At 41.2% G+C, this 13,537-nt stretch overlaps 1 protein-coding gene across 6 annotated transcripts in view; it reads right to left on the minus strand.

Annotated features, from left to right (window-relative positions):
* Nucleotides 1-13,537, minus strand: part of MITF (melanocyte inducing transcription factor) — a 136,002-nt gene that overhangs the window by 56,364 nt on the left and 66,101 nt on the right. The window contains exon 1 of one of the 6 annotated variants that reach the window (XM_053378221.1): nucleotides 5,309-5,426. The exons of the other annotated variants lie outside the window; for them this stretch is intronic. Within the exon in view, the coding sequence (XP_053234196.1) occupies nucleotides 5,309-5,364 (56 nt within the window). The 5' untranslated portion in view covers nucleotides 5,365-5,426. Of the gene's footprint in view, nucleotides 1-5,308; nucleotides 5,427-13,537 lie in introns of those variants that run through there. 6 annotated transcript variants of the gene reach the window in all.

Genomic DNA, 13,537 nt, shown 5'->3' on the forward strand with positions numbered 1-13,537 from the left:
GGGCAGGCAGGGGCAAGAGAAGGTCCCAGATCTAATCACACTGTGTAGAACTTTGGTTGCCTTCAACTCTGCCACCCCTCCTCTTCTTCACGATGGTTGCAGCGGCGTCCCCTCCTTTCCCCGCTTGGTTTGCTTCTCTCTCTCTTTGCTACGCTTTTAGCAACAGTTGCAGCCTCCTCTCTCCCCCCCCCCCCAAATCCCACTTTTTGGCAGTAACAGCAGCTGTGGCAGTGTGGTCCTGTGCCTCAACTTCCCTGCCTCTTGGCTCACTCTAGAAAGGGAGGTGTTGGAAAGCATCTCTGGGAGGCAGCTGGTTTGGCCAGGCAGTGGGCTGTTGACTGCTGCTGCTAGTGCTAGGCACAGCCCCCCCACCCACCCAGTGCACCAATCCTACTTCCCTTGCAAGGGACAGTCCTGTATCTCTAAGGTATATTAAGGAGTATCGCCCATCTGAAATCCCAGAGAGCCAGTGCCACTATTAGGGTTGCCATACGCCATTGGGAACTGCATCTGGGCAGGAACCCCTTTAATGTCAGGAAATGTTGTCTGTTGAGATTTTTGTGATTGGGGGGGCTCTAAAACTCATTTTTTTTGGGGGGGGACCATTTTACTTAAAAAAGCTCAATGACTTTTCTGTCCTTACACTGGTACCTCGGGTTACAGACGCTTCAGTTTACAGACTCCGCTAACCTGGAAGTAGTACCTTGGGTTAAGAACTTTGCTTCAGGTTTAGAACAGCAATCGTGCAGTGGCGGCACAGCGGCAGCAGGAGGCCCCATTAGCTAAAGTGGTACCTCAGGTTACCAGTTTCAGGTTAAGAACGGACCTCCAGAACTAATTAAGTTCATAACCTAAGGTACCACTGTATTTTCACTTTCTGAAATATGGAAACCTTAATCACTATAGGCAATACAGCACCAAGCTATATGGCCCAATGGTCTGACTCTGTATAAAGTGGTTTCCCATATGTTCAGCCTGGAATCCTTCTTAATAAATGGATCACTAGCTTGTTTCTACATGAAATCATAACCCTTTAATAGCGTTGCATTGTTTCATTGTTCGTAGAGGCAGAAACGAACCTTTAAATGGTTGTAAGGAGCAAGTCCTCTCACTGGTAAGTAAATACTTCAGAATCATTATCTACTATTCATTCCTGCCCCTTTTAACCAGAAATGTAACAAACCCTGATTTGTAAATTGTGCACTAACTGTAAATAGTATTACTAGTGTCTACTGTTGGAATACCCATAGAATACCCTGTAAAACATAATAATGGAAGCAGTTTAGAAGAGTCAATACATTTGTAGCTGACAATACACAACAACACACGCCGGTGTTTTTCTTTTTATATCTATTGTAACATTTTTTGCTTCATTCCTAAACTTAACAATTGATTGCAGGCTGTACTGAAACTGGATTCAACTGTCCTGTTAGCTGGCATGATCTAAACTAGAGCCATTTAGAAAACAACAACTTTTCCTTTCCTGCCAAGGATAGAACAATAAACCTGGCAAAAATTGTTTTTATACACGGATTGATAAATACATGCACTATTGATAATAGCTGCTGCGCTGCAAGTGTCCCACAGAATATAGGATCAAAACACCTGATAGAATAACCCAGGTGCTCTGGAAAGCCTCAACAGTTAGGATAAAAAACCACAAGCCTCAGCCTTCATGCCGGGATAAAGTTTTCGCAGAATTGCAATAGGAGCCCCAGAATGAGACAGCAGCAAGGAAATCCAACTGTTATTTCCACTCAGCTAGCCTTTAAGGCAAAAATGACCCAGACCTGAGTATATAGCACACAGGACTGGCATGCATAACAAGACTTTCATTTTAGAGATTAAGGGCCAGGAATCAAGATACTTTGCAGCTTCTCTTAGTAAAAAGAAAAAAGATTTGTGATGTGCAAGTGATGGACAGGGTATTTCTTTTGAAAAGGATAGATCAAAATAATGTGCCCTTCATGTACAGGTCTGCATCCTTCATCATCTCATTCGAGTGGTTGGAACTAGAGGTGAAGGAGGACTTTGTTTTGTTTAGGATTTAAATGCGAACCTCACCTACCCAAACACTATGTGAAATGAAACACAGCTATACCTTCTATATACACGGTCTTCCAGCTTTTGTTGTGCAGCTCTCCAAGTCGAAAATGTGTACAAAAATATGTACCCACATGTGAAAACTCTACATAAAAATGCACATAATAGTGAAAATGACATAAACGTTCGAAGAAATTGCTTGCAAAAAATGTGCACATCAAGAAAAGTTATATGCAAAAATGTGTGTGTGTGTGTGTGTGTGTGTGTGTGTGTGTTCAGAGAAATCTGTACTAAAATGCTGATGAATTTTCACTTTTAAAAAAGAAATAAATCACAAACTGATACAGAAAGAGATGAACTTAAGACTGGCCCATCCCTAGTTAGTAGTGATACTTTTTATTATGTTTATAATGTTTAGCATGTTACAACCCATCTGTTTCCCCAAAACATGAAAATGAGCTCATGTGTAAATAGTCACTTGCTAGGCTGCTTATGACAAACAAGAGGTCATCTCAACCAGCAGGAAATTTTTGCTGAATTTTGTTTCATGTCATGAAGTTGACAGAAGAGCATTGATGTGGGCTTGTACATTTTATATGCTAGTTTTAATAGATGCCAATTGGAGAGAATAGTTTCACACTGAAATAACTTCGAACAGAATTCAACAAGCTTCGTATGAATCAACAGTGTGATGCCGCAGCAAAAATTAAAAACTAAAAACTAATTTTATTCTAGGCTTATTTTGCTGTCTTCTGTCTTGGTCAGACCACACCTGGACTACTGTGTTCAGTTCTGGGCACCACAGTTTAAGAAGGATATTGAAAAGCTAGAATGTGTACAGAGGAGGGCAACCAAGATGATCAAGGGTCTAGAAACCAACCAAGCCTTATGAAGAACGGTTGAGGGAGTTGGGTAGGATTAGCATGGAGAAGAACAGACTGAAGTGATATGTTAGCCGTCTTCAAATATCTAAAGGGTTGTCACATGGAAGACAGTGCACGCTTGTCTCCTCCTGCACCAGAGGGTAGGACCCAAGCCTTGGATTCAAATTACATGAAAGGAGATTCCAACTAAACATTAGGAAGACCTTTCTGGCAGTAAGAGCTGTTCAACAGTGGAATAGAATACCTCAGAAGGTGGCAAACTCTCCTTCACGAGAGAGTTGAATGGTCACCTGCCATTTAGCCGTGATCTTGCTTTGCAGGGGCTGGACTAGTTGACCATTTCAATTCTACAATTCTATGATTCTAAGTTGCTGCATGCACAGAATGAGATCTGCTTCCACAACAGTGCTCTTTTCCTCACCTCTCCACCCACTAAATCTGCTCTGGAGGGTTCTGCTCTGACACATCACCTTGGTGTGTCATCCAGTCGTATAATATTGACCTGAGACAAACTCTCTCCAGTTTCAAGACAAGCCAACTTTGAACCATTATCAGAATCAGAAGAATCTTTATTTGCATCAGCCACTAGCCATAGCAATAAAATAAAAATGTACTGAAGATGGAGGTAAAAACTTAACTATACAAAATACATTCCAGAGGTTTACATCAATCAAATAATAAAACTTATGCTAATCCCCCCCTTTTTGCAGTTTTTGCTGTCACCTGATTATCTCGATCTGCTAGAAGAAAGGACATAGGAGCAATGGTTGAGCGACCTGTGACTATACAGCTGCAAATAAAAGTTTTAAATGTGTTGTAATGTGCAATCATACAAATGTGACACTAGATGGCGATAGTGCGCTATGCCAAATTCAATGTATTTTTTCAAAACCTTTTATAAAAAAAGCATTTTCACAGCTTTTTTTATATGTGTGTAGAGCGGTAATAACCTCACTCCTCAAGTATTTATAAGGAGCGCAAGCTAGAAGCACACGAGCTACTGATTCAATACTGCCACCTACACATGGCACAAATGTATGTTTCCATCAGATTTTTTTGAAATCGACCCTCAAGTACAGTTGAAGGCAGCACATTTAATCTCGCATAAGTGAAAGAGCACCTGTACTTTGGAACTGTTAAATTTTGCAAACAGGGTGCCAATGTATCAGTTGAACGAATCCAGTTTGTGTAACCAACCAGTGTGTTTATGTGTGCATGCATTGTCACACACTCACAACACCCTGTGAATGCTCCCATGGTGATCAAGTTTAAAGCTATTTTTTAAAAAATAAAATAATCTACCATCTGCTAAACAATTGCAAGCATTTAGTATTTTTCCATTTCCCCTCCTTCCTGCCTTCAAAACACACCTTCACAAGCTGCTAAGCAATAAAGCTTTTGCTACTCTAATGAGAGCCTTCCTCATGACCCAAGAATGTTCACTAAATAATTATTAAACTCTGGAGGTGTGGGTTTGGTTTGTTTTTTACCCGAGTCGCAATCCAATAAAATGCAGCAGGTTGATTTGCTTCAATGCTTCATTCTCTTTTCGGGACTGGTGGGATATGTTTCACCAAGAGCTACACAACAAGTAAGCGTTGAAAAATTCCTACTAGCCAGACCTGTAGGAGATTACTTTCCTACTGATTGGTAAGCAATCCACCACCAACTTTTCTGTTTCCTCCACTGTTTTTACAGCCCCATACATTGCGCTACCACACAGAAGTTTAAGGTGGTTCAAGAGCAGCGCTGGACAGAGAGCCCTGAAGATCAGACCCTAAGTCTGGGACTCCTCTGCTTCCAAACCTCATAATGAAATGTGCCACTGTTTTACTTTTTGTCTGTTACACCAGTGATAATAGATACGTTAACTGCAACAAAGCAATGCCATTGTGTGTGTGTTTTTAAGAAAAAAGATTTTGCAGCTAAAAATATCTCAAATTAAAAATAAAACTGTAGTTTTTCATTCTGTAGTCTTCCTCTTCCAGAAAATATATACTCACATAACTCCTAAAGGAGATGCATTTGACATCAGAAAGTCCACAATGTGTTTCAAATTCAGTGTTTTGCTGGGATGTAAACTCATATTACTTTAACAACAAGAAAGCCACGAAAAAGATATATCACTTATCTGTTCTCCGCATTTTAAGTTATTATCATTATCTTGCTCAGGCAGACACAGCTGCTGTGCCTTTTAGATAGCAAGAAGCTGAAGCAGCACAGTAGGTTTAATCTCTCATAATGTTCTTTTTTATGTGTATGTATATATATATATATATATATATATATATATATATATATATATATATATATATATATATAACTTATCACCATGTTAAAACAGAGAGCTCTTTGCCCCCCTCAATTGAAGTGTCACTTACAGATAGCGGCTTTGAAAGGAGCAAGGAATGAACATCGGGATTCTAAGAGCTTCCATCTTCCCCCCCTTTCCTGTTTAAGGTGCTCTGCAAAGCCCTTGGAGAAGAGTCAAAGTCAAAGCAAGTCCTGGCACTGGATGTGTCACTAGGGGTGGCTCTTGATAAAGGCCATGGCAACTCCAATCCAAACACAGCTCAGTGCTGAAATGGTGCCCTGGTGTCTCTGCATTAGCAGACCTGTTTAATCCAGCACCTACCTGAATAATATGAGACAGAGAGAGCGAGAGAGAGAGAGAGAGCGCACTTCGTTTTACCAGTGGAGGGAGACGTTGGCTTGGGGAGAGAAAGTGAAGGAACTTGTAGAAGTGAGAAGGCATCCGGCTGAAGATAGGACGCTATTTCAGCTGCTTGTTTTGTTCTCCTGAGCTACTGCACAATATATAGCACCATATGGTCTGATATCTTTGGGTCTCTTTATGGTGATACACACACACACACACACACACACACACAGAGTGGTACCTCGGGTTAAGAACTTAATTTGTTCTGGAGGTCCGTTCTTAACCTGAAACTGTTCTTAACCTGAGGTACCACTTTAGCTAATGGGGCCTCCCACTGCCGCCGCATGATTTCTGTTCGCATCCTGAAGCAAAGTTCTTAAGCCGAGGTACTATTTCTGGGTTTGCAGAGTCTGTAACCTGAAGCATCTGTAACTCGAGGTACCACTTGTGTGTGTGTGTGTGTGTGTGTGTGTGTGTGTGTGTATCACCATATTATTTATGGTGTGTGTGAGAGAGAGAGAGATCTATCTCTATCATCTATCATCTCTCTCTCTCTCTCTCTCTCTCTCTCTCTCTCTCTCTCTCACCATAAAGAAAGAGACCCAAAGATGTCAGTCATCCAGACCATACAGTGACACACCAGGTGTGAAGCACCTAGGCACACACTACTCAGGACTTCTTAAAAATCAATTGACTTTAGCAACGTGGGTGAAAGAGAGATAGCATCTGAAAAACACATGTCAGCATTTTACTGCATTCACCTGTGCTTCAGTGCAGCAAGACCAAATAGATACCAGCACAGTTTTCACACAAGACACTGGGGTTTTGTTCTCACAATTCCTGCAAGCAGTGCCTTAAGAACCCAGTTTAATTTATGGTAGCCCAATTATTGCGACATGGCTGCGGATCTCACTGCATTTTGTGGAAATGCTATATTAAGCTATACCCTTGATTGTTGGTTAATGAATCTTGAGTGTTCTTGCAAACATTAATAATTATTTGTATCCCCAATCCATACTCTGGAGCAGCCTTTCTCAACCTGTGGGTCCCCAGATGTTGTTGAACTACAACTCCCATCCCCCCTAGCTAGCAAGCCCAGAGTCTTGGCAAAGTGGGAGAAGTTGATTTTTCATTTCTCTAGTCTAGGCCAACAAAGGTCCGTATAGTCACCTTGCCAACAAAGGTCTGTATAGTCAAAGCCATGGTTTTCCCAGTAGTGATGTATGGAAGTGAGAGCTGGACCATAAAGAAGGCTGATCGCCGAAGAATCGATGCTTTTGAATTATGGTGCTGGAGGAGACTCTTGAGAGTCCCGCAGACTGCAAGAAGATCAAACCTATCCATTCTTAAGGAAATCAGCCCTGAGTGCTCACTGGAAGGACAGATCGTGAAGCTGAGGCTCCAATACTTTGGTCACCTCATGAGAAGAGAAGACTCCCTGGAAAAGACCCTGATGTTGGAAAAGATGGAGGGCACAAGGAGAAGGGGACGACAGAGGACGAGATGGTTGGACAGTGTTCTCGAAGCTGCAAACATGAGTCTGACCAAACTGCGGGAGGCAGTGGAAGACAGGAGTGCCTGGCGTGCTCTGGTCCATGGGGTCACGAAGAGTCGGACACGACTATATGACTAAACAACAACAACAACAAAAGTCTAGGCCAAGGAAGTAGCCAACCTTCCTCAGTAGGTGGAGCTGCCAAATTTCAAAGAACCGTATATAAAATGACTTCCTTATAATCAAACAGAAATCTGTACAGTATAATCCTGTTGCCAAGCCCCAATTATCTTTGTGCATTTTAGTGTCTGTAACACTAAATTTGCTGGTGTGGGGGAGAAGTGTTGTCATGGCTGGAAAAGGACGGAGAAGAATCTAGTTGTAAAACAGCCTTATTACAAGACTAACAGGATGAAAGTAACACAGGGTAGCATCAACAGAAGTTAACTCAGACCCAAATAAACTACAACGTAAATAAGCTTAAAATGCTGTATTTCCCTGGCAGATCACAGCCTGCTGCTTTTTAAAAGGAAAGAGTGTTCCTCTTTTAACAAATATTAAAATGCAATGTTAAAATAAAATGGGAAGAAGCTGAATGAATGTATGCAAACCTGAATAAAGCCTGAATGACTAAAACAAACTTCTGAATCTGCCTGGCCAGGCAGCATCCTCTCAAGTACTGCCTCCTTTAATCGGTTATTGCAAATAGAAAATTCACCCAGCACAAACAGTATAGACTCAGTATTGCTCTCTCGATGACTTATATAAAGAATGCGATACTATAATATTTACAATAACTAGGTTTAAACTACAAGGACAGGTACAGTCAAAGTATGGCATACTCTTGAACATTCCTTGCTAAAACAACTGAATGCATCAGAATTAAATGAGCTTTAGTAAAGGCCACCCTGTATTTTAATTTATGCAAGTCCTTAAAATAACAAGGTTCTCTTTTTTTTAATGCAAAGGAAACAATGGTGCTGTTTCATAAACCGATGTGGTCGCTCGTTCCATCTGAAGGGATACATCATACAATCTCTGCTTCAAAGGCCTTTTTTAAAGCAAACTTCCTCCCCACAGTTTTTACGTACAGTTCAGAAAAGACTAATGTCACTGCTAGGGAGGAAGGAAGCCTTTTTCCAAGGGTGATTTGTCCATTTCTTCAAAGGCTACCTGAACAGAACAGCAAGACGCACTAAAAAAGCTTTTTTAGCCAGAAGTTTAACATCATTTCATATGTCACTGTTTATATTCTATATTGCCAATTTAGCTCTGCGCAAATCAGAAATGACCAATAATGGAAATATCACCAGGAAAGAATGTATAGATTTGTCTTGGAGTACAAGGGCCTTAATGCCTCAGAGGCCAACTCAAAATTAGAACTTTTCACATTCTGTTGCAGAGATTATATTGACTCATTGAGAGTGGCACTGTTCTCTTCAAGGCAATTAGCATCCATTGGGTTTTACAGCCATTCTCTTTCATTCATACTTTGATGTTTTCAGCAAACGGTTACATCATGCATTTATTACTACAGCTGTTAGAATACATTTTTGGATTGCTGTTATCTTTAGTTTTTAAGAAATGTGTCGTTTGTTTTATCTTCCACTGCATTTCCAACAGAGTATCTATATATCTGTATCAATACACCCACATGCAAACCCATCCTCAGCACAATGCACACAGCCGACAAAAATATGAAAGTCCACACCACAATAAATCAGTTACAGCGAGCCTGCTCATGTTTACTCAAACATATGCAACTCTGTATGGACACTGCAAACAGGGAAGTGGGTACAAATTGAAACTGCTTCTCTGAAACTGTGGCGAGTCGCAGTTAGGCAAAACAAGTCAGGTACTGGCATCATGATTCTCATTTACCCCCTGTTGGAACTAATGACAGCTTTTCCAGAAGGCAATTTCAATCAGGAAAGGGTTAGAAAATGCCTTTCTCCCCAGTGCCACAGATTTGGTCCAGAATCAAAGTTCCCTGCAGCTTTAAGTTAAAACAAGGTTGAGAAGTCTGATCATGGGTGCACTCAGTGCTTTTTTTTCTGAAGATACGCAGGGGTACGCATACCCCTAAACATTTTGTGAATCTAAGTTTGGCCTCATTGAGGGGCAGTATTTCAATATGAGTAGGAAAATGAGAGTACCCCTAAACATAATAATAATAATAAAACAAAAAACACTGGGTGTTTGCCCCGTTATCTGAAACACAACTGGCCATTTTCATTGGGCATACATAGCAAAAGGCTACTGAAATTTCCACTGAAATGAACTGGGCAATATGCACACATAAGAGGTTTGTATATCCTACTGCTTGTTTCTGTTTATTTTCAAGAAGGGTCTGTTCCTCGCTATTTTGGTAGAAGGCCATAAGAAGCGCTGCATCGGGCTATCAGAAATAAGGGCTCTGGTTCATAAGAAATAAGCAGATATCTAACCAGACTGGATCACTGAACAGCATCAACTAGCAGTCCGGTGCCAGGCCCATCTTTTTATTATGATTTATTTTTTTAGAGGAATTATGGTATTGCCTCCTTGATTACTGTAAATGAACAGAGAGGGCTGTAACAAAATACTTTGATTGTTGGAAATCTCTTTCTAGCTCAAAGTGCAGTTTGGGGACACCACACCCTTCAGAGCCGGGGGGTGGAGGACGGGGGGGACGACAGCCTGGGGCTACTGTGGCAATCTAATCTTTAAAGCAGTGGTGAGAAAATTGTGCCCCCTCCACCGACATTATTGGAGTCCCAACTCCCATCATCGCTAGCACGGTAATGAGGAATGATGGGAGTTGTGATCCCAGAGCTTCTGAAGGGCTACAGATTCCTCTTCAAGTGGGAGCCTCATAGCTTACCAAACTCGGAGTGCTTACGACACATCATTTGGATATTTGTGATAACATTAGACGGAAGTCTAAAGGCAGCATCCACGTAATCGCAAATGATGCCCTCTAGGCTGAGCAGTAGAGTTTCCCACCACCTCTCCTTTTCCCACGATGAAGGAACCAGCGCAGCCTTTCAGCCAATGCTATCCACAATGGTGGCAGTTCAACCGGTTTAGTTAAGTTGCAAAACCAGCGTTACTACTACTGCTACTACTGCAGGAGCCACATGATGGATCAGCTCTAAATATGCTTTTTGTCACTTGGTTTCCAAAGGGGGGGGGGGGGGGAAAGGGGTCTGAAAATGATGGATTTCAATGAGCCTTCTCCTGCTTCCCTCCGGGGCGGAGTGTAACAGTCTACACGAAATTGTTTTTACTTCTTTAGTTGTTTTTAAAAAGAGAGGCATAGTTGGAACAATTCGCATATGGCAATGATGAAAAGCCTTTTTGTGGCCTAAACACTGGAGAAATTGTTCCCCCTTATATAGCTTTGCCAGAGCCGTGGCGAATTTGCGTTAGCTGCTACGTAAATCGCCAAGAGGGCAGCTGTGACTTGCGACCTTTGGAGGAGGAGGAGGAGGAGAAAGGGAGAGCGTCTTTGCTTCTTGCTAGCGGGCGTTCTGTCCCGCTAGCATATCATGTACCTAGTTTGAATTATACAAGAATGATAATAGGAGTATTTTTATCAGGCAATAAAGTCTTGAAAAACAACAGTCGGACAGAGGAAGAGGAAATATACCATACACTTGATTTATACTCGAACTAAAAAATTTGGTCTAAAACAAAACAAAAAAATATTATCTTAATATGTGAAGGCTAGGGTTCCGCCCACCCACCTACCCATTGATTGCATCCCAGCCAGGGCCGGATTAAGGCTTGATGAGGCCCTAAGCTGCTGAAGGTAATGGAGCCCTTTATATGTCCAGCTGTCCTTTGTCAACAACAAATTGTCACTGTTTTTTTGTGTTGAATATATGCTACATGGTAATTTATGGACCTAATACGTATCCAAAGCCATTTACACATAACAGAATACTGTATGTATTTTATCAAAGTAATTTTTGAACTGAAATACAATTAAGAAGAAGTATATCAATTGTTGTTTAGTCGTTTAGTCATGTCCGACTCTTCGTGACCCCATGGACCAGAGCAAGTATATTAATAGTGAAATAATTATTAAGCTCAAACTTAAAACGATTGGAGGCCCATTACTTACATCATAGGAGCCTACACAACACAAAACACTGTTGCTGCATGTAGGGGGGGCTTTTATTTGTTTTTTATCTTATATTTTGGAAATGTACATCCAGTTTTTTCCCCTTTAAACTTTTTTTGGGGGGGGCCAAGAGAGTGGGGCCCTAAGCTATAGCTTGTTTAGCTTATATGTAAATCCGGCACTGATCCCAGCCTCTGGGAGGGAATTCAATGTACAGTGCTGCTTTTCATGTGGAAGCTCCTGATGACTTAGAGAGTTCCCATGCATGCCAAGAAATGGATGCCTCCAGGAACGCCCAGCCCTGGTGAGATATTTATGAAATACAAAAAAGGAGGAGGGGGATAGCATCAAAATAAGCCAAAAGAGTGACCTTCAAAAAAAAAAAATGTTAAGAAAAAGCTCCAAGTCCTAATGCATTTTGATAAAAGTTATCCTGACAAAGGATTTTTAACTTCTGAGAGAGAGCCAGAGTGGTGTAGTGGTTAAGAGCGGTGGACTCGTAATCTGGTGAACCGGGTTCGCTTCCCCGCTCCTCCACCTGCAGCTGCTGGATGACCTTGGGCCAGTCTCTGAAGTCTCTCAGCCCCACTCACCTCACAGAGTGTTTGTTGTGGAGGAGGAAGGGAAAGGAGAATGTTAGCCGCTTTGAGACTCCTTAGGGTAGTGATAAAGCGGGATATCAAATCCAAACTCCTCTTCTTCTTCTTCTTCTTCAATGGGTACTACTGAAGTATTTATGTTCATGTGACACTTTACCTCCCCTCTACAGAAAAGTCACTGAGCAAAAGTCTTGGTAAGATCATGGACAAGGCTGTAGGCTCAGTGATATCTGTTCTGCATGCAGGAGGTACCGGGTTCGATCTTTGCTATAGCCAGGTAAGGCTGGGAAAGAGTAATGGCTGAAACCCTGGAGAGCCTTCAATAGTCAGTGTAGACAGTACTGAGTTAGATGGACCAATGGTCTGATTTGGTATATTCTAAGAATTATTTCAAATGCTTGTGAAAAGGACTAAACTATCAGAGCTGTGTACATGGGGAGGGAGCACATGTCTGAAGGCATCTTCTTGTCCATGAGGAGAGGAAATGGCTAGGCACATTCATGTCTCACTAAGCCATTGTTTAGAGCATGGGTAGGCAAACTAAGGCCCGGGGGCCGGATCAGGCCCCATCGCCTTCTAAATCCGGCCCGCGGATGGTCCGGGAATCAGCTTGTTTTTACATGAGTAGATTGTGTCCTTTAAATTGTGTCTTTTAAATTCACCTCTGGGTTATTTGTGAGGCATAGGAATATAGTCTGGCCCCCCACAAGGTCTGAGTGACAGTGGACCGGCCCCCTGCTGAAAAAGTTTGCTGACCCCTGGTTTAGAGTGATGTCTGAATGTGAGCAAAGACCTTAAAGTTAAGACATGGAACACAATGCTGCCAGCAGACAACTCCTTTGACTGAACAAATCTTACAGTATAAAATATATATTTTAATAGACTTCTACATATTTTTCTGTCTTTTTAAACTTACCTTTAAGTTTTAAGGTTTTTAATTATTTTTGCTGTATTACTGAAGCAAGAATCATAGCACAAAATTCAGAGAAGTTATGTAGTCTCTCGCACTATGTTCCACACATGAGTTTGGGGTGTGTAACTAAGTTTGGTTCACTTTGATATGTGAACTAAATTAAATCCTTGCGTATCCATTATGCCTTTCCATGAAATGCTGCTCAATATGGCTAATGGTAAAATGTCAAACATTCAAAACATAATGATGTGACTCAATATTCCAGGAAATCTAACTTAATTAAAGAGAGGTCTCTAATGTCACCCCTTGTGCCTATTCTATTTTATACAAACCTTAGGAGTCCACTTTTCCGCATGAGCATTACTAATGACTGTACGTAAATCGCATTTTGGCTGATTCTGCTTTTTCTTTAGACTCCCTCCACTGGGAAAAATACTACACCTGTGATTTTTGCCATTTATATATAGAATGGGAAGATGGATAATACACCTGCATTAACAATGCAAGTGACTCTGGCGTAAGTTGTTTCAGCAATTATTAGATATATTTATTTCAGAAATATGAGGCTCTGATTTTCCTGATCACATCCTCAAGATTTTTGTTCTGGGTGATTGCTCCTGAGTAATCCATTTGGAAATGGCCATCTTAATCATTTAGTCCTTGTGGAGAATCAACAAAGTCCAAGATCAAATATTGCATATATGTAAGGTAAATATAAGAACCAGAAGGTGAAATGTAGTATTATTGTGGTTATAACTGGGTAACAAGTGAGAGGTGAAATGGTTATCTCTAATTATAAGCTTAACTGTTACTTTTTATGGAAGTCTTTAAGTGGG

This window comes from Podarcis raffonei, chromosome 2 (assembly GCF_027172205.1).
Source record: "Podarcis raffonei isolate rPodRaf1 chromosome 2, rPodRaf1.pri, whole genome shotgun sequence".
Lineage (NCBI taxonomy): Eukaryota > Metazoa > Chordata > Lepidosauria > Squamata > Lacertidae > Podarcis > Podarcis raffonei.